Here is a 22,893-nt window from a genome sequence, read left to right on the forward strand (position 1 = left end):
TATCAATTTTATTTTTTTCAATGATGTGACTCTCCGCCAATAATTACATTTAGAGGATTGGAGGACTCTAAATGAATATCTAAGGGGAATTTTCCATTAGGATCTGTGAGAATATCTGAGAATATCTAAGGGGCTTTTATATCATTCTAAATTAATTAAATAATAATAATAACCGCTTTGTTTAAAAAGTAACAATATTTTGGAGCTTTCCTTTTCATTTAACCTAGAGTGAGCTAGGAAAAAGGCAATTCTTGAACATGGGGCTTGACATTCTCACTAATTTGTAAATAAAACCAAGTTGTTATTTAGAATGATTTATTTCTGGAGAAACCTAACTTTATTATTTAGCAGACATCACTTGCTTATATTCATGAAGATGATGAGCGATCGGCAAAGGCAATCTGTAATCTGCTGGCATCACGGCACGACATCGACATCGCTCTAATTACAGTCAGAAGACAGTAGAAGACACTTGCGTGGACTTGGAAAGGCTCGGTAAAAATGTTTTTATTTATATATTTTTTTAAATTATCAGAACATTAACCATGTGTGTTCGCTTGTTTTGTACTGTTCTGTAGTTTCAACCCAATGATTCGATTGACAAACAAAGAACTTTGCGTCCTGCAGGCCCAGGCATGGATCAAAGCTGGCGAGACATTCAATAATGTCATCTTCACAGACGAATCAACCGTGGCCCTTGAACAAAAGGAAGAAGATCAAGCAAGCCGAGTCCCAAGCATCCGCTCAAACTCCATGTGCGGGGGGCAATTTCTCGCCAGGCACCAGGCCCATATTGGATTTTTGATGGTAAGTTTGGCTATTTACAAAGCAAAAGGTACATAAAATACTGTAGCCTACACCTCACGGACTGTTATGTGTTCCACAATAATTCACTCTTGCCTCCTTTTTCAGATATCGTGGCTCGAGATTTCTTAGAGTAACATGATGGTCAGAGAGGTGTTTCTGGGTACACATAGTTTCTTTCAAAGTAGGATTATAGCAATATTTATGTTTTGGCCTATTTACATGTATATTTCTATTATTGTACCTAATTTTGACTTGTTAGGCTAAATGTCTTTTTTTCTTCTCCAAATGCAGACAATGACCCAAAACACACTGCCGCCCGGGTTTGCATTGCAAATAAGGCCATAAACTGGGTCAAGATGCCAGCAGAGTAAGTAGACCTTTATGTAGTAAAATAAAGGTTAAATAAAAATAAATAAAAGACCTACAACACCTTCGGTAGGCCTACAGTATATCTACAAATATTTTTTTCATCTCTACACGTAGGTCTCCTGATTTAAACCCGATCGAACTTGTTTGGCATCAACTGAAAACATTCATCCATAACTCTGCCAAGCCGACAGGCAAAGATGAACTGGTCAAGGCCATCAAGATGTTTTGGCTAGAGAAATTGACGATACAACAATGCAGCAAATACATTGATCATCTCAGCAAGGTTTTACCTGTGGTCGTGGAGCTGGGTGGAAGTGTGACTAAAATGTGGTTAATATAAACATCCGCATTTGAATGTCTTTTTTCTCGTTATTTTATTAACAAAAGCATAAAGATGTTGATGAACAAATACTGTACTGCTGTTTTGAGTTAGAAAGGTAACACTTTAGAGTACTTAAGCATCGAATACATTGCAAGTTGAAGCATTTTCACAACAGTAGCCGGGTTATAAAAAGTATATTGTCCTGCTAATAGGAAACATTTGCATGATGGGCTACACTTGCTCATGTGTGATGTCTTCACTATTATTCTACAATGTAGAAAAAAGTAAAAAGATAGAAAAATCCGGGAATGAGTAGGCATGTCCAAACTTTTGACTGGTACTTCCTTAATTAATTTGATTAATATTATGGTGTTTCTATTCCATGAAAATGAAAAACCTTCTGGGTTTCTGTAAGGATGGAATGGAAAATATGGCGCTGTACAACGTGACGTTGGCAGTACAGTACTGGGATACTTAGCTAAATAATTCCTGTGTCGTGCGAACGGGAGACCGGTTGCAATTGTAAGTAGACCTAATAAAAAACATCCTACTTCTATTTGGCTGTTAAGCCTCATAACTTAACTGGCTGAGGTAAGCTATTTTATATAGGTCTCCTAAGAAATATACTCCAATTAAGCAAATAGACTCCAATTAAACCCTCTTGTTGTTTGTAAAGTAAAATTAAAATGAAGATTATTGTTGAAATGAATTGCTCGACTGGTGTAGGTTTTCTTCATCTGTTGGTCTGCAACACTTGCACAGAAAGTTAGCTATATTTTCAGCACCAGTCACTGTTCACCTCATATTGATTGCGCTGCAGTTGCCGGCAGTTGTTTTTTTAAATTGAACCTTTATTTAACTAAGCAAGTCAGGTAAGAACAAATTCTTATTTACAATAAAGGCCTACCCCGGCCAAACTCGGATGACGCTGGGCCAATTGTGTGCAGTCGGATGTGATACAGCCTGAATTCCAACCAGGGACTGTAGTAAAGCCTCTCACACCAAGATGCAGTGCCTTAGACCGCTGCACCACTCGGGAGCCATGACCAATATATATATATATATATATATATATAATATATATATATATATTTTTCTGAACATTACCCATGTGTTATTTTTTTTGGGGGGGGGTCACACCTAGCTCAAGTTGGGGGGGGTTCACACCTAGCTTGGCTATTAGACAATTCTTTAGTAAAGGTTGAATAGTCTATTGTTCAGCTAATAGCCCATCCTGCTACACTGTGAAAAACTAATAATAATACTTTTTCCCTTTTCCACATGTTGAAGATTCCAATTGATAAAGTGTTTTTTGCCACAATCGGCCCCAACCCCAATTAATACATTTGTGCACAGTCGATAGCATGCCGGGCTAGAATGTTGAGGGTTCGAAACCTGCTCCCTGCTTGTTTCATAACATTATTTTGCTAGCCTGGATGGTTACTCCCATCTCATTCCTGCTCTCTTCCACGTGGAAGAGTGGCTCGCTTGTGGGCGTGCTGGCAGGATGTACTGTTTTTTATTCTGTATATATGAATTACAAATCAGCCTTTACTTAAATCATGTTTCTAGTCTATTGCATAGTTACAATGTGTAATCATTGATGTCCCAGGAGCAGGAGTGGTTAACACTGTTGAGGTGTATAATTGTAATACATACATGCAGACACAGCATCATTCAAAGAATTGAGTTTGATACACCTTGTATTGGATATGACTGAAAAAAAACGAGCTAAATAGCAATTTTGTAAATTAACTTTATGACAAAAAGATATGCACAATCGTTTGTCTCTTCGTTAACAAACATATTCCTCTCAATCGTACATTTTTTGCTTGACTCGTTATGACGTTATAATTACTTAAAGGAACCGCTGTACAAGTGAAGAAAATTGAAATTCAACGGTAACACCGAATCTACAGTGGCAATAATAACCGTAGCCGCACCCTCATTTTCTGTCTGTTAAGATATGAGGACTGAGTGGATATCCTGCGGGGAACCCACCGAGACATGGAAGATCCAATCTGGAATTCTACCTAGACTACAGCAACGAAACCACACTGAATAGGAAATCGACCTTCGACCACGTTAAATGACAGATGAAAGAAAGAGGACTTCGCCCTTTCCTGATATACCCAGCCATCCTGAGAATCAGGAAAAATGGAACACTCCAAGAATTCCATACTGTGGAAGAAGCAGAGGCATACCTTGCAGCTGAGAACAACTACAAGATAAGGAGTCCAGTCATTGCCCCCCATTCCTCCAGATGCTCCCCACTGCAGACGGAAGAAACAGACAACTATGGCCCCCCTCCTTCCTTGGATACCCCATCGCATGAAAGCCCATCTTAACTAGTAAGATGGACACAACTAATGCTAAGCTAACTAGTTAACTTCACCCATATTTATTTGTTCTTCAGCGACATAATTTAGGTAATTTGGTGAAGGGCATGGTGGATGTGTTAGCTTGGCTGTTAGGAGTCTGGTTATATGGCTAAAATGCAGCTGGCTGGCATGTGGCTCGCTAGCTGAGTCGGCTGGCCGGGTAGGTTAGGTTGGCTGGATACATTTTTGGTTCAGGCTGCAAACGTTAGATGGCTAAAATAATTAGCCGTCAGTAAAGCAGTCCTCGGGTAGGGTAAAGTTTATGGGGATTAACCTTTCTGGCGCAGGCGTTCCACTAGCGACCCACCTCGACAACATCCGGTGAAATTGCAGAGCGCGAAATTCAAATTACAGAAATATAAATATTTAACATTCATGAAAATACAAGTGTAATACATCAAAATAAAGCTTCACTTCTTGTTAATTCAGCTGCTCTGTCAGATTTCAGAAAAGCTTTACGGCGAAAGCACACCATGCGATTATCTGAGGACAGCGCCCCGCATACAAAAGCATGAAAAACCTTTTTCAACCAGGCAGGTGCGCCACGAAAGTCAGAAATAGCGATATAATAAATGCCTTACCTTTGAAGATCTACTTCTGTTGGCACTCCAAAAGGTTGCAGTTATATCACAAATGGTCCTTTTGTTCAATAAAGTCCTTCTTTATATCCCCAAAAACTCAGTTTAGCTGGCACGCTTCATTCAATAATCCACTGGTTTCCCTCCTTCAAAATGAATACAAAATGAATCCCAAACGTTACCAATAACCTCTCTGGGGTAGGGGGAAGTATTATGACATCCAGATAAAAAGTGTGCCCAAAGTAAACTGCCTGTTACTCAGGCCCAGAAGCTAGGATATGCATATAATTGGTAGATTTGGATAGAAGACACTCAACATTCTAAAACTGTTAAAATAATGTCTGTGAGTATAACATAACTGATTTGGCAGGCAAAACCCAGAGGACAAACCATCCAACAACAACAAAAAATTCAGCCTACCACTGTTTGTCCTCGGGCTGTCATGTTTATTATGAGGCGGAATCCTCCCAGATTGCAGCACCTAGGGCTTCCACTAGATGTCAACAGTCTTTAGAAAGAGTTTCAGGCTTGTTTTTGGAAAAATGAGCTAGAATTTGTAGTTTTTCTAAGTGGCTGCCATTTTGGCTGTAGTGTTTTCATGCCCGTGGATGAGAGCGCGTTCTTTGTTGCCTGGTTGAACCGTGAGCTCATCGTGATGTCATTAAATTCCCATGCTTTGAATTCCGCTATCAAGCGTACCAAATGCTTAGAATACATCAGACGCAAAAAGGTTGATATCGCCCTAATACAAGAAACCCGCCTCAAACATTCTGATATCAATAGATTCCAAAACAGATACTATAAATGTGTTGCTCACTCCTCAGCCACTAACAAAATGAAAGGTGTTTTAATATTATTTGATAAAAAAGACTATGCGTTCAGGTTGATGGTTCTGATAATGACGATGAAGGACGTTTCGTATTTGTAACTACGGTTATAAATCACACTAAGATGTGTTTTGCCTCAATATATTGCCCAAACATATCGAATTCTAATTTCCTTAGTTCTATCTCAAAAAGACTATTAGATCTTAAAGAATACCAACTTGTTGTGGGAGGAGATTTTAATCAGGTATGTAATTCTCAGTTAGATAGGTCTCATCTTTCATCGCACTCTCAAACTGATCAGGCTTCTGTTGATCTCATTTCTGCAGAGCTTAATACACTGCTCATAAAATATAAAGGGAACACTTAAACAACACAATGTAACTCCAAGTCAATCACACTTCTGTGAAATCAAACTGTCCACTTAGGAGGCAACACTGATTGACAATAAAATTCACATGCTGTTGTGCAAATGGAATAGACAACAGGTGGAAATTATAGGCAATTAGCAAGACACCCCCAATAAAGGAGTGGTTCTGCAGGTGGGGACCACAGACCACTTCTCAGTTCCTATGCTTCCTGGCTGATGTTTTGGTCACTTTTGAATGCTGGCGATGCTTTCACTCTAGTGGTAGCATGAGACTGAGTCTTACAACCCACACAAGTGGCTCAGGTAGTGCAGCTCATCCAGGATGGCACATCAATGCGAGCTGTGGCAAGAAGGTTTGCTGTGTCTGTCAGCGTAGTGTCCAGAGCATGGAGGCGCTACCAGGAGACAGGCCAGTACATCAGGAGACGTGGAGGAGGCCGTAGGAGGGCAACAACCCAGCAGCAGGACCGCTACCTCCGCCTTTGTGCAAGGAGGAGCAGAAGAAGCACTGCCAGAGCCCTGCCAAATGACCTCCAGCAGGCCACAAATGTGCATGTGTCTGCTCAAATGGTCAGAAACAGACTCCATGAGGGTGGTATGAGGGCCCGACGTCCACAGGTGGGGGTTGTGCTTACAGCCCAACACCGTGCAGGACGGTTGGCATTTGCCAGAGAACACCAATATTGGCAAATTCGCCACTGGCGCCCTGTGCTCTGCACAGATGAAAGCAGGTTCACACTGAGCACGTGACAGAGTCTGGAGACGCCGTGGAGATCGTTCTGCTGCCTGCAACATCCTCCAGCATGACCGGTTTGGCGGTGGGTCAGTCATGGTGTGGGGTGGCATTTCTTTGGGGGGCCGCACAGCCCTCCATGTGCTCGCCAGAGGTAGCCTGACTGCCATTAGGTACCGAGATGAGATCCTCAGACCCCTTGTGAGACCATATGCTGGTGCGGTTGGCCCTGGGTTCCTCCTAATGCAAGACAATGCTAGACCTCATGTGGCTGGAGTGTGTCAGCAGTTCCTGCAAGAAGAAGGCATTGATGCTATGGACTGGCCCGTCCGTTCCCCAGACCTGAATCCAATTGAGCACATCTGGGACATCATGTCTCGCTCCATCCACCAACGCCACGTTGCACCACAGACTATCCAGGAGTTGGCGGATGCTTTAGTCCAGGTCTGGGAGGAGATCCCTCAGGAGAACATCCGCCACCTCATCAGGAGCATGCCCAGGCATTGTAGGGAGGTCATACAGGCACGTGGAGGCCACACACACTACTGAGCCTCATTTTGACTTGTTTTAAGGACATTACATCAAAGTTGGATCAGCCTGTAGTGTGGTTTTCCACTTTAATTTTGATTGTGACTCCAAATCCAGACCTCCATGGGTTGATAAATTGGATTTCCATTGATTATTTTTGTGTGATTTTTGTTGTCAGCACATTCAACTATGTAAAGAAAAAAGTATTTAATAAGATTATTTATTTAATTCAGATCTAGGATGTGTTGTTTAAGTGTTCCCTTTATTTTTTTGAGCAGTATATTTTAGACGCATGGCGTCTAAGGTATTTGACTGTCAAAGATTACACTTTCTTTTCTTCAAGACATAATACATTTTCACGGATACACTACATATTTGTATCTCCCTATATAAACAGGTGTATTCAGACAACCGAGATGCTCCCCATAGTCATTTCTCACCATGGAGCTGTCCTGTATAGTATTTTACTTGACAGCTACAATCAGAAAAGTGACAGAAAATGGCGCTTCAACACAACATTGCTGCAGAATATTGCATTTTTGACAAAACTTTCAGAAAAGTTGAAAGAATTTGTATTGTTTAATACAGATACAGCCACATCCCCTGAGTCACTTTGGGAGGTGACAAAATGTTTTCTGAGAGGAAACTGTACCTTCTTTGCCTCACATCTTAACTCAACTCGCAGTAAAAAAGTAGTAGATCTGGAAAAACAGATTGCTCTGGTTGAAAATTAGCAGAAACAAAAATGTACAGAGCTAAAGGGGAAGATTTTAACAGCATTAAAACATGAGTTTAACACTTTACTAAAATCTAAAGCAAAATGTATAATGCATCGCACAAGAGTAACATACCATTCTGCAGGGGAGAAAGCTAGTAGAATTTTGGCTGCAAGGCTTAAGCAAAATTAGGTGTTTTCTTGTATCAATACAATTCAATCACCATCTGGTAAGATATCACATGACCCAGCAGAAATTAATGATGCGTTATGGCTGTTTTATTCCCAATTATATACGTCAGAGGCGGACCCTGATCACAGTAAGATGACACACTTCGTATCATCATTGGGCCTTCCCAAACTCGACAGAGAGCAATCTGGATTCCTTGATTCCCCACTTACTCATGAAGAACTCAGGAATGCATTAACATCTATGAAAAGAGGCAAATCACCAGGACTTGATGGTTTCCCTTCTGAGCTGTTTCTTGAAATATGGGATATTGTTGGGCCACTAATTCTTGGTTCTCTCAATCATGCATTAAAACATGGAGAATTCCAGACCAAAACACCTCACTGATTATAGTTTTGTTAAAAAGGACAAATCTCCCCTAGACTGTAAAAGTTATAGGCCCTTAAGCCTTATTACAACATAGCTCAAGCTGTTTGCAAAGGTACTTGACAACAGATTAGAACTGCTTGTAGGACATCTAATTAGCAACGATCAAACTGGGTTTATAAAGGGTAATTTAGCCTCAGAAAATATTAGACGTCTATTCCATATCATAAATGAGTCTGAAAACAACCCAGTCCCTGCTGCACTTTTTAGTTTGGATGCAGAAAAAGCCTTTGATAGGCTAGAAGGGAACTATTTATGGTGTGTTTTGGAGGCCTTTGGTTTTGGTAAAGGATTTATCTCCATGTTAAAAACGTCGTATTCTGCATCCCAAGCAGTTGTGCCGATGGGAAACATTCTATCCAAGTCTTTCTGTCTACAACGTTCCACAACACAGAAAAAATGGCGCCGACAGAGATTGTCGCCTCGCTTCACGTTCTTAGGAAACTATGCAGTATTTTGTTTTTTTATGTATTATTTCTTACATTGTTACCCCAGGAAATCTTATTACATACAGCTGGGAAGAACTATTGGATATAAGAGCAACATCAACTTACCAACATTACGATCAGTAATACGACTTTCCTGAAGCAGATCCTCTCTTCGGACCACCACCCAGGACAATGGATCTAATCCCAGCAACTGACCGAAAACAACAGCGTTGCAGAAGGGGCAGACAGAGCGGTCTTCTGGTCAGGCTTTGTTAACGGGCTCACCGCTCCCGAGTATACTACTCGCCAATGTCCAGTCTCTTGACAACACGGTAGATGAAATTCGAGCAAGGGTTGCCTTCCAGAAAGACATCATTCTCTGTTACATAGAAACATGGCTCTCTCGGGATATGTTGTCGGAATCGGTCCAGCCACCGGGCTTCTCCATGCATCACGCTGACAAAGATAAACACCTCTCTGGGAAGAGGAAGGGTGGGGGTGTATGCTTTACGATTAACAACTCATGGTGTGATCATAACAACACACAGCAACTCAAGTCCTTCTGCTCACCCGACCTAGAATTCCTTACCATCAAATGCCGGCCATTCTACCTACCAAGAGAATTCTCATTAGTTATAGTCACAGCTGTGTACATCCTCCCCTCAAGCGAACACCAAGATGGCCCTCAAGGAACTTCACTGGATTCTATGTAGTAAACTGGAAACTATATACCCAGAGCCTGCATTTACTGTAGATGGGGATTTTAACAAAGCACATTTGAGATCAATGTTACCTACATTTTATCAGCATATTGATTGCACGACACGTAGGGCTAATGCTCTCGATCCCTGCTACTCTAACTTCCGCAATGCATACAAAGCCCTCCCCCGCCCTCCCTTCGGCAAATCCGACCACGACGCCATCTTGCTCATCCCGGCTTATAGGCAGAAACTCAATCAGGATGTACCTGTGAGGAGAACCATTCAATGCTGGTCTGACCAATCGCCGTTTATAAATAAGTGCATTGGAGATGTCACAACCACTGTGACTATTAAAACCTACCCTAACCAGAAACCGTGGATGGATGGCGGCATTCGCGAAAAACTGAAAGCACGATCCATTGCATTTAACCATGGAAAGAGGTCTGATTATATAGCTGAATATAAACAGTGTAATTATTCCCTCCGCAAGGCAATCAAACTAGCGAAATGCCGGTACAGGGACAAGGTGGAGTAGCAATTCAATGGCTCAGACACAAGATGTATGTGGCAGGGTCTACAGGAAATCACGGACTACAAAAGCCAAAACAGCCACATCACGGATACCGACGTCACGCTTCCAGACAAACTAAACACCTTCTTTGTCCGACTTTGAGGATAATACAGTGCCACCGTCGCGGCTCGCTAACACCCTCTCCTTCTCAGTGGCTGACGTGAGTAAAACATTTAAACACGTTAACCCTCTGATGGGCTACATTGGGTGTCACTCTGGTATGGAACCGCGAAATGCAGGGATTGGGGCATGACCTGAACTGGGATACCATTTGGGAAAATGTATTTGTTACCTCTAAAAACCCAGCACACCAGCTTATACATTCTAACCTTATACATAGCAGTTATGCAACCTATTTAGACGTTTTAAGATGAAGCTGATTCCAACTCCAATATGTGATAGATGCCATATGAATGCTTTTGGAACACTAATGTTTTGGGAATGTCCTATGGTGTCCCAGTTCTGGTCATATGTTTCAGATTTCTTTAGAAAAATTATGGGTTTCCCTGTGAACAAAGATCCACCTTTATTTTTGTTGAATGATGACTCATCACTTGTATTGCAACTGGTTCAGAAAATAATCATTTATGTGGGGTTTACAGCAGCAAAAAAAGTTATCTTTAGTGCTTGGATTACCCCTACAATCCTCTGGCCTCAAACATGGTTATCATATTTTCAAGATATTGTTCGTATAGAGCGATCAGTGGCCGTGATAAATAAAGCTTGGGCAAATACAGTTGAGGCATGGGATGTATTATGCAAAAATGTATCAGATAATAAAAACTCTTCACCAAGCAATGGACCTACATGGGGCAGTATTTTGACGTCCGGATGAAAAGCGTGCCCAAAGTAAACCGCCTGTTACTCAGGCCCAGAAGCTAAGATATGCATATGCATAGATTTGGATGGAAAACACTCTAAAGTTTCAAGAACTGTTAAAATTATGTCTGTGAGTATAACAGAACAGATATGGCAGGCGAAACCCAGAGGACAAACCATCCCCCCGCCCACAAAAATTCAGTCTACCACAATTTTCAATGGCTATCACTTTTATTATAAGGCCAAGTCCTCCCATATTGCAGTTCCTAGGGCTTCTACTAAATTTCAACAGCCTTTAGAAAGAGTTTCAGGCTGGTTTTTGGAGAAATCAGCCAGAAATTGTAGTTTTTCTAGGTGGCTCCCATTTTCGCTGTAGTGTTTCCAAGCTCGTGGAAGAGAGCGCGTTCTTTGGTATTTTTCTCCGGTAAAGACAATACCGATTCTCCGTCTTAAATTGTATCATTTATTTACGTATTAGGGTACCTATGGTTTGTTTATAAATGTTGTTTGACTTGTTTGGAAAAGTTTATTAGTAACGTTTGGGATTCATTTTGTATGCATTTTGATGGAGGGAAACTGGGTGGATTATTAGCGCACCAGCTAAACTGAGTTTTTATGGATATAAAGAAGGACATTATCGAACAAAAGGACCATTTGTGATGTAACTGGGCCTTTTTGGAGTGCCAACAGAAGAAGATCATCAAAGGTTGCAATTTCTGACTTTCATGTCGCACCTGCCTGTTTGAAATATGTTTTTCATGTGTTTGTATGCGGGGCGCTGTCCTCAGATAATTTCATGGTTTGCTTTTGCCGTAAAGCCTTTTTGAAATCTGACACAGCGGCTGGATTAACAATAATTTCAGCTTTATTTTGATGTATTACACTTGTGATTTTATGAAAGTTAAATATTTATAATACTGTAGTTTGAATTTCGCGCTCTGCAATTTCACCGGATTGCAGTTAAACAATTTAAAGGCAATGCTACCAAATACTAATGGAGTGTATGTTAAGTTCTGACCCACTGGGAATGTGATGAAAGAAATAAAAGCTGAAATAAATAATTCTCTCTACTATTATTCTGACATTTCACATTCTTAAAATAAAGTGGTGATCCTATCTGACCTAAGACAGGGAATTTTTACTATGATTAAATGTCAGGAATTGTGAAAAACTGAGTTTAAATGTATTTGGCTAAGGTGTATGTAAACTTCGAACTTCAACTGTATGTGAGAATGCTGTTCATTGACTACAGCTTAGCGTTCAACACCATGTCCCCTGCAAGCTTGTCACCAAGCTTAGGACCCTGGGACTGAACACCTCCCTCTGCAACTGGATCCTGGACTTTCTGTCGGACCGACCCTAGGTGGTGAGTGTAGGCAACATCCTCTCCACCATGCTGATCCTCAACACGGGGACCCCACAGGGGTGTGTGCTTAGTCCCCTCGTATACTCCCTGTTCTAACAGAATTTGCTGCTGACACGACGATGGTAGAGCTGTTCACCAGCGACGATGAGAGAGCCTACAGGGAGGAGGTCAGTGACCTGGCAGTGTGGTAACGGGACAACAACCATGCCCCCGTCCACAACAACCATTCTGAAGTGGAGCGGTTTGACAGCTTCAAGTTCCTCAGTGTCCAAATCATTAAGGACTTTAAATGGTCCAATCACACACGCTGAGTTGTGAAGAAGGAACGACAGAGCCTCTTCCCCCTCAGGATGTTGAAAAGGTTTGGCATGGGCCCTCAAATCCTCCAAAAGTTATACAGCTGCACCATTGAGAACATCTTGACTAGTTGCATCACTGCTTGGTATGGCAACAACACCACCCTCCATCGCATGGTGCTACAGAGGGTGGTGTGGACAGCCCAGTACATCACTGGGCCCAAGCTCCCTGTCATCCAGGACCTCTATATCAGGCGGTGTGAATGGAAGGCCCGGAAAATTGTTAAGAACTCTAGCCACCTAAGACTATTTTCTCTGCTTCCGCACGGCAAGCGGTACCAGTGCATCAAGTCTGACGCTAACAGGCTCCTGAACAGCTTCTATCCCCAAGCCATAAAACTGCTAAATAGCTAACAGAATGGCTACACAACCCCCTGAAAAAAACTACAACAGAATGGCTGCACGGACTATCTCACTTGACCCTTGTCTCTATGCATACTCACAGGACTCTACACACTCACGCACACATATACATATCATGCACACACATTTATACTGAATCTACACACACGCACACACACTCACATACAATCATCATTTACGCTGCCGCTACAGTATTCAGTTTATCATACACTACATGACCAAATGTATGTGGACACCTGCTTGTCGAACATCTCATTCCAAAAACATGGGCATTAATATGGAGTTGGTCCCTCCTTTGCTGCTATAACAGCCTCCACTCTTCTGGGAAGGCTTTCACTACATGTTGTAACATTGCTGCGGGGACTTGCTTCCATTCAGTCACAAGAGCATTAGTGAGGTCGGACACTGATGTTGGGCGATTAGGCCTGGCTTGCAGTCAGCGTTCCAATTCATCCCAAAGGTGTTCGATGGGGTTGAGGTCAGGGCTCTGTGCAGGCCAATCAAGTTCTTCCACACTGATCTCGACAAACCATTTCTGTATTGGGGTCAAAGACGAGACGTAAATTTGTCCGAAGGCCATTCATTTAACATAAAAAGATTTATATGTATAAATATTTTATTAAATCACTCAACTCTTACCCTTCTTTTGACCCAGAAATATTTGTGTTGCAAACTATTAAATTAAGAGGGTTTTTGAGCTCTAAAGTGTCAATGTCCTTCACTGTAACTGTCGGGTTAAAATTCAAATGACAGAAGTGTTTTTTTAAAAGTGTCATCCTAAAAATGTAAATTAACACCCATGGCATAATTGTTAGTGTTTGCAACAATATATAGAATAATGGGCGAAATACAGTATCTAATTTAAAAAAAAAACTTCATCAATCTCATTCAGTATAACAAAGGTAAATAGCCATTTTAAAGCATATCACATGATGGTAATCATGTGACAGTGTGTGACATCACAAAGAAGACCCATTGAAGACCCTCTATCAATGTGATGAGGTGAGTAAATCTCTGAAATATTTGATGATTTCACCTTTCCACCCTCTAGTAACCTTTGTAACAAAAACGCATGTCCTTCAGTACAGCAGAGAAAGCATAATTGTAATGTTATTATTTTATAAAAAGCTATATTAAATTTGAAAATGAATGATAATCTTTATAAGTCAAGGTCATTACTTTATATAGGTGGCCAAGGAACTGCCTGTTAAATATGTTTGTATGAAATCCGTCCTTCAGTATCACGCTTTTGTCCTTCAGCACAACAAAAGTTTCATGTCATACCACAATGTCACCTGTTATGCTGAATGACAGGAGCTTTCTTATCCCATGTTTTCACTAGTTTATAACATTTAATCATGCAATTCATATTTACTTGTATGAATACTGAATATTGTAATTTTAAACTATTTTATGGCATTTTAAGGTATTTCAATGCACATTATCTTTATACTGTAGATGCCGTTGCCTAATAAGGAGAGGGCTGCATGGCACAGACAAAATATTAACGCAGATCCCATTGCTAGGGAGGAAAGACTACCTCATGTATCAGTTAAACTATGTTGCATAGTAAAACCCATGATCTTTGTGTGTGGCGTATGGGTCATTTCTCTCTCTAGTATGGAAGTTCAGCTAGCCTGCCACATTTTAAACATCCTATTCCGTTTTTTACAGTTTTATAACTTAGAAAATAGCTAAAAGAAAACTACTATTGCAGCTATTAATAATAGTTCATAGGATCATTATTGTTATTGCTGAAAGAATCACATTTAATCAATATTTGTGGGCCTTGGTGATATGTATCATTCAGGGTAACAAAATATTGTCATACAGTATAACACCAGTATTTTATATTCAAATACAATAACTTTGTTTTGTTGACTCAGAGATACAAAAACAAATCTCAAAGGGTGGAGTGAAAGATATTTCCATAGATAAAAAAAAAAAATCAGTGTAAGGCAAGACGTTTTTGTAAATAACCAACACATTTTGAGTTGTACCCGTGACACATCAAATATGTGGTATTCAAAATAAAATAATGTAATTTTTTCTGCGTAGTTATATTTCTGCTAGTCTAAGCATGGATATATAACCTTGTGATTATGAAAAATGGGCATAGAATTACAATTTTAAAAAAACACTTAGTGTTATACTGAATGACATTTTACTAGGGTACATTCATATGAATCACAATAAAACTGAATTATTGGCTTTCTTCTTGAATATAACTAATATAAGGGCATACAGTAGGTGACACTCCAATGAACATAAAAAAGCCTTTTAGGGAATTGCAATTGCTGTAAAAAAAAAAAAAAAAGTGAAAACCTAATAAGTCTTTGACCCATGGACCTCGCTTTGTGCACGGGGGCATTATCATGCTGAAACAGGAAAGGCCCTTCCCCAAACTGTTGCCACAAATTTGGAAGCACAGAATTGTCTAGAATGTCATTGTATACTGTAGTGTTAAGATTTCCCCTTCATTGGAACTAAGGGGCCTAGCCCGAACCATGAAAACCGTCCCAGACTATTATTCCGCCTCCCAAACTTAACAGTTGGCACAATACATTGGGGCAGGTAGCATTCTCCTGGCAATGCCAAACACAAATTTGTCTATCGGTCTGCCAGATGGTGAAGCATAATTCATCACTCCAGAGAATGTTTTTCCACTGCTGCATAGTCCAATGGTGGCGAGCTTTACACCACTCCAGCTGATGTTTAGCATTACGCATGGCGATATTAAGCTTGTGTGTGTGGCTGCCCGGCCATGGAAACCTGTTTCATGAAGCTCCCAACAAACAGTTCTTGTGCTGACGTTGCTACCAGAGGCAGTTTGGAACTCGGTAGTGAGTGTTGCAACCAAGGACAGATAATGTTTACACGTTTCAGCACTCGGCGGTCCTGTTCTGTGAGCTTGTGTGGCCTACCACTTCGTGGCTGAGCTGTTGTTGCTCTTAGATGTTTCCACTTCACAATAACAGCCCTTACAGTTGACGGCGGCAGCTCTAGCAATTCAGAAATTTGACGAACTAACTTGTTAGAAATGTGGCATCCAATGATGGTGAAGACACTGAGCTCTTCATTAAGGCCATTCTAATGTCAATGTTTGTCTATGAAGATTGCATGGCTATGTGCTTAATGTTATACACCTGTCAGCAACGGGTGTGGCTGAAATAGCCGAATCATCTCATTTGAAGCAGTGTACTTTTGTGTGTATAGTGTATAACCTGATGCCTAGTCACCTTTCCCCTATACATATAGTACCAGTCAAAAGTTTGGACTCACTTACTTATTTCAGGATCTTCCTTTATTTTTTACTATTTTCTACATTGTAAAATAATACTGAAGACATCACAATTATGAAATTACACATATGGAATCATGTAGTAACCAAAAAAGTGTTAAACAAATCAAAATAGATTTTAGATTCTTCAACGTAGTCACCCTTTGCCTTGATGACAGCTTTGCACACTCTTGGCATTCTCTCAACCAGCTTCCCCTGGAATGCTTTTCCAACAGTCTTGAAGGAATTCCCTCATATGCTGAGCACTTATTGGCTGCTTTTCCTTCATTCTGCTGTCCAACTCATCCCAAACCATCTCAATTGGGTTGAGGTCAGGTGTTTGTGGAGGCCAAGTCATCTGATACAGAACTCCATTACTCTTCTTCTTGGTCAAATAGCCCTTACACAGCCTGGAGGTCTTGTGGTCGTTCATTTCTTTATTATCAAATGAGGAGAGACAAACTTATCACACAAGTCAGAGTTATACTTAAACTGAATCTTTATTAGTGAGAGCTTTGCAAAAGCGATGGCTGGTCGACAAATCACGCTAAGATGATTCGTTAAGAGCCCCAAGACAAAAGTACAATGGTCTTTTATAGCCAAGATAAACCCCTTTCAACCTACATGACGACAACAGATATATAGAATGGGTCACAAGGTTAAGATTTGTATGAAAGATACCTATAATACATAGCAGACAGTATCTGCTGTGTCAACAGTTTTCATTGTGTAGAGACCAGTGTCTGTCCCTCCGACTCCAAACTGGAACCATCTCTCTCCCTGGTACGGTATAGAACATAAAAATTAACTCATGCTCTGGAATGCTCTTTAGGTTTTATCACCCAAATGACATCGTAAATCTCCTGTCAGTGTTATCTCCCAGAAGCCAATCCTCAGTAGAACACACACAATAGTTAACAAAATACTCTATTCTGTTGCATAAAACAACCATTTGATGCAATAAAAGTATAATAACATAATCTTGAAATTTTGCTCTCACAGTGTGTGTTGAAAAACAAATGGTGGTCCGACTTAGCGCAAACCAGATGGGATAGCTATTTAAGATAGCTGGTGCAACCAGAAGTTATGTCGCTATGCATTTGAATGAATGTCACTCAATAAATATTATCCTCACAATTATCTTATCAAACAGTGTTTGTGTTTATAGCTATAATAGCTAACAAGTAAACAACCACAAGCCTTGTCAAGATGCTCAAGCTACCTGACGTTAGCTAGCTACGCGTTAGCTTCCAATTCATCACAAATTATTCAACATTATGCAACATGACAAAATTCCGAACAAAATAATAATAACAAAAAATCGATCACCAACTTACATTTAGAGTTAAGTGCTTTGCATGTTTGGTGTAGTTGAAAGCTGAACACTACGGTATATTCAGGTTCTTGCAGCTTCTCTTCTTCTTGCTTCTGTTCTTCTGGCAATGTTCAACAGGTGCTAATAATTTCCCTGTATGAATGAGCAGGTCCTGGTTGAGAGTGCGTGAGGGATTTCTCTTCAGCGTGTGCATGTGACATAAGCTCACCCACGTTACAGCATGAACCTGAAACACAACTTTGGCTGTGAGTGATGGGGAAAAAAATTGGTCTTTAGGACAAATACTTGGTTTAGTTTATAAAGTTGTGACTTTATGGGGCCATCTATGAGAATTGTCTTTCCATCTTTCTAGGCCGTACTTCAACTAAACTGCAGTACCGAGAATGTCCTCTGAGCACAGTGGAAAGCGTGCTTCCAGACCAGAAGCCTGGCCCCTTGGGTTACACATAACTTTTTTAAGGGATAGACCTAGGGTTAGGGTTTTTTTCTGCAAAAAACATTATGGGTTTATAACTTCATAGTTCTCTTGCTATTTGCCGTGGCCATCTGCGGGTACTACATACCTCTTTCACAACATTCGATGGGCTCATAATCTGAGGTTGCAACTGCATCAGATCTACAAATCACCATTAGCTACTAAGCAATGAGATAGAACCATCCATGTGGTTTGCAACTCAGTGAACCTGCGCAGCATACGTTCAATTCGATGCCCATGAATGAACAGATGTCGACGCATATCAAATTATCCAGCAGCCATTAAGAAACAACAAAAAATAAATAAAAGTAAGTAATTTAATCGATTAAAAATGTATTCTGCCAGTCTTTAAATTGGTAACATCTTGAAAAGGTGTTAGGTTTTACATCTTTTTCGGTTTATAATTGTTTTGCTAACTATAACCAGAAAATGTTTCACTTTTGATAGATATGCACCAGCCGTCTCTGTCGGTCACCACAACGTGTGCCCAGGCGAACAGTGATATTTCTCACCAAATAGCCGTAACCTTATTAATATCAAGTTACCTGAGGTAAACCCACAAGGTTTATGTGGGTAAATCTAATTACTAACAACAGTGCATCAAGCATTATGATGCAGAACAATCGGCTGGGAATAGCATTTTCGGAAGGGGACTTGGTAAAATGGTACTCAATAGAACTAATAGGAGCTGGCAGGTTGAAAAATGCCCTCAACTAAGTCCTGTTTTTCTGTGATAACTTCAAAACTACAGCAAGAATTTGGGTCATAAGGTAATATTGTGAAACTGGACTCCATGGCAGAGGAAATGAACTAATTTTCATCAGAAAAAAGCATTGTTAAAAATGTAATGTATCCAGACTATAGCTAATAGTGGTGGCATATTATTGGGTGTCAACCAGCTAGCTAGCTGGTAGTGCTAGCATTACAAAAGGGCTGTCAAGCACTGAGCTAAGTGGGGCTAGTTAGTAAGCTAGCTAGTAGTGATGGTGCATTAACCAGTTAAATGTAATCAAAAATGTAATCAACGTGATTCCCAAAAGTAATGATTTATCATGAGAGGGCCATAAACAATAACTAGTAATGCTGCATACTCAAAGAAAGGTTAAAATCTCACCTTTCTGGTACAAATAATTATACATTGCTGAGGTGTAGTCGCTTTTGAGGACACAAGTTCAAGTACTAGGTACAAATATGATAAAAATATGAAAATATAACATATTTTATATGATGTATGACTCTGTGTGTGTGTGTGTGTGTGTGTGTGTGTGTGTGTGTGTGTGTGTGTGTGTGTGTGTGTGTGTGTGTGTGTGTGTTACTGACTGACTTGCAACTCACATTATACAAAAAGACTAGTCACTCAAACCTTAGCTAGTAGGGATACTGGAACTGTGGTCTTGTTTTACATCAGATTGTTTCATTGAGTGCTTGTCAACTCTTTCCCTTTGTTGAGTATGTGTTTATATTCTATCTCCACATTTTCTGACATTGGCCAGACAATTTTCTTTTGTATAGAAAGAGATACAGTAAAAACTGTATTGTATGTGTGTGAAAAGCATTTGCTTGAGCAAATTTGACAGAGAATAGAAATAAGAAATCCAATCAATGGATAGAAAAAGACAACGTAGACAACCCTCAATCCTGATCTCTTGCTCGCTCCCTCGCCCTCTCTCTCTCCTTAACCAATCAGTGGTCTTAGCTGATCAATGGAGTTGCAAAGAAACCAACACCATAGTCTTGAGTTTACAGTGTGCTTGAGTAGAGTAGAGCTTCCACTTGGCACAGACTCAAACACTGCCTTTCATTAGAACAAATAATCTCTAACTGCTGCATCTAAGCAAACACATGCACACACACATAAACACACACATAAATTATAGCTCAGTGTTCAACACTATAGTTCCCTCTAAGCTCATCACTAAGCTCAGGACCCTGTGACTGAACACCCTCTTCAACTGGATCCTGGACTTCCTGACGGGCCGCCCCCAGGTGGTGCGGGTAGGCAACAACACATCCACCATGCTGACCCTGAACACGGGGTCCCATCAAAGGTGCGTACTCTTCCCCTCCTGTACTCACTGTTCACCTATGACAGGGCACGACTCCAACACCATCATTAAGTTTGCTGACAACACGACAGTGGTTGGCCTGATCAACGACAAGACATCCAATAGGGAGGAAGTCAGTGACATGGCAGTGTGGTGCAAGGACAACAACCTCTCCCTCAATGTCAGCAAGACAAAGGAGCTGATCGTGGACTAGAAGAAACGGAGGACCGAGCACGTCCACATCCACATCGACAGGACTGTTGTGGAGCGGGTCGAGAGCTTCAAGTTCCTCGTGCCTAAATCACTAAGGAATTATCATGGTCCACACACACCAACACAGTCATGAAGAAGGCATGAAAACACCTCTTCCTCCTCAGGAGGCTGAAAAGATTCGGCATGGGCACTCATATCCTCAAAAAGTTCTACAGCTGCACCATTGACAGCATCTTGACTGGTTGCATCACCTCTTGGTATGGCAACTGCTTGGCATCCGACCACAAAGTGCGACAGAGTGTAGTGTGTACGGCCCAGTACGTCACTGGGGCCGAGCTCCCTGCAATCCAGGACATCTACACCAGGCGGTGTCAGAGGAAGGCCCTAAAAATTGTCAAAGACTCCTAGACTTTTCTCTCTGCTACCGAATGGCAAGAGGTAAGATTCATCAAGTCTGGAAATAACAGAACCCTGAACAGTTTCTACCCCCAAGCATTAAGACTGCTAAATAGTTCGTCCGGATAGCTATTGGTTAATTACTTAGCTGTCTGCATTGACCCTTTTTGCTCTAACTCTTTTGACTCATCACATGTGCTGCTGCTACTGTTTATTTTCTAGCCTGTTGCCCGTTCACTTTAACCCTACTTATGTACATATCTACCTCAATTACCTAGTATATAGCTAAGTTATTGTTACTCATTGTGTATTTACTCCTTGTGTTATTACTTTTCTATTATTTATCTTTTTTTCTCTGTACATTGTTGGGGTTATTTTCCTTGTTCTTTGTCAATCATTGGCTCATTGGTGAAATTAGCATTATGACAATATCTTTAATTTAATCATTCAAAAACCTTTATTAATGCAATTGCAGACAGAAGTTGACAACAGGAACATTGCACTAATGTTTCCGAGTAAGTTCTGCAAAATAGAAAAGGTCCCAAGTTGCTTTTATCATGCTTGTAGTCAACCCCTTGTGATGTAACTGCCTACGTCATTACCTTCGACCCATGAGACCAAAACCATGCCTACACAGCTATATAAACAAGACTTTTAGTGTTATCTAAAAGCTTAGCAGTAAATGTCCAAGTTGATTTATAGTGGAATGTCTGACTAATCTCTTACACTCCCTGGGGAGTTCTGTGTCTCTGCATCTCTTTTATCTTTTAGGCTCTTGTCACAGACACCCTGAACTCACTCATCTCTCTTCTTTATAAGAGGCAGAGACTAGAAAATAACTGTGGAACAATATTCAACCTCATAATGTATATATATTGTTAATCTGTAGTCTAGGACCCTATAAATGTAAGGAGGAGGGGTCTTATAACTTTATAATAATCTTATAAACATTTGGTACAGCCCCTATCATGACCCCAAGGTGAACCTCCGACATTGGGAAGGGCCTGTAAGTAAGCATTTCACTGTTAGTCTACACCTGTTGTTTATGAAGCATGTGACAAATAAAATCTGATTTGATTTGACACACACAGGCACACATGCAAACACATACCGACTTGAGGGACAGACGCAAGCACTGCCTCTCATTGTCACATAGAATCCCCTTCTCTTACTGTATTAACATCTAAACGGATGCACACACGCACACACACACCAGAGTCTGGAGCTTAGAGTAGGGCTAATTGCAGCTTGGTAATAATGTGATGTTTCTGCAATGTTGCTGTTTCCACAATAAGCTGACTGGCTGTGTGTGTGTGCGCGTGTGCATGCAGTGCGTGTATCATGGCTTGTTAGTGGTCTGTGTGTCCACAAACATCCTCAGATTGATTTGCATGTGGAGAATCAGCAATGGCGTTTAACAAAATGTTCTATACGTTGTTTACAAATTTCTGTGGAAGCTGAAAAAACAAAAGCTTATCTTGTCTTATCCTATCTTCTCTTATAAACATACACCCAAGCCTAGTGTTTTGAAGGGCTCACATTCACATATGTTGGTTCACCACTACACATCTTTGTAAGTATGTATCCATTTAATCCTACTGCTTGGGTGGGGCCTTAAAGCTCTCTTATTGCTTTCCAATCCATTTTGCAACAGCATACAATTATGAAATGGGTTTGGATTATTATCAGAAGTATGACTCTTCTTACTCTCTCTCTCTGTCTCCTACTCTTCTCCTCAATGCTTGTGATCCCTCAATACTCACTCCTCCTATTCCTCTGTGTCTGTAACGATTGACAATAAAGTAACGTTCTTCCTTTCTTCTTCTTCTCCCTCTGTAGGTACCACCAGGCTGCCAAAGGAGGGAGAGGTGCCGGGGGTGGACTATAACTTTGTGAGCGTGGAGCGCTTTATGGAACTGGAGCAAAGCGGAGCCCTGCTAGAGAGTGGAACCTATGAAGGTAAGTTCACTGACCACGACACTGATCACTACGGCTACACGAAAAACCAAATTCTAATTTAAATTACAATATTGACATATCCAGACAGCAAAAAAAAACATTTTTTTATTGTATACTCATTTTTCGTCTGTCATGTTCCGGCTGCTTCCCAGGACCTACACACATCAAGCCCCACTTTGATTTTTCATATAAATCCATGTTTTCTGTATTATAGTATAACATTTGCGCTAGCCGCTAATGCTACTCACTAACTAGCTAGCAAATATTATGGAGCTAGGGGGCAAATATGTCTACCCAAATTTCGCTCTAATACAGGCTGATACCAGTGGGGTGTCAGCAAGT

At 40.7% G+C, this 22,893-nt stretch overlaps 1 protein-coding gene and 1 long non-coding RNA gene across 9 annotated transcripts in view; both read left to right on the forward strand.

Annotated features, from left to right (window-relative positions):
• LOC115152405 (membrane-associated guanylate kinase, WW and PDZ domain-containing protein 2) overlaps positions 1 to 22,893 on the forward strand; it is a 325,515-nt gene that overhangs the window by 98,508 nt on the left and 204,114 nt on the right. For all 8 annotated transcript variants that reach the window (XM_029697255.1, XM_029697256.1, XM_029697257.1 and 5 more), the window contains exon 3: positions 22,432 to 22,551. In XM_029697255.1, the coding sequence (XP_029553115.1) occupies positions 22,432 to 22,551 (120 nt within the window). The remainder of the gene's footprint in view (positions 1 to 22,431; positions 22,552 to 22,893) is intronic.
• Positions 828 to 1,711, forward strand: LOC115152409 (uncharacterized). The gene is made up of 3 exons (XR_003867479.1): positions 828 to 988; positions 1,099 to 1,174; positions 1,291 to 1,711. It is a non-coding gene; the product is annotated as an uncharacterized LOC115152409 (long non-coding RNA).

This window comes from Salmo trutta, chromosome 17 (assembly GCF_901001165.1).
Source record: "Salmo trutta chromosome 17, fSalTru1.1, whole genome shotgun sequence".
Taxonomy (NCBI): Eukaryota; Metazoa; Chordata; class Actinopteri; order Salmoniformes; family Salmonidae; genus Salmo; species Salmo trutta.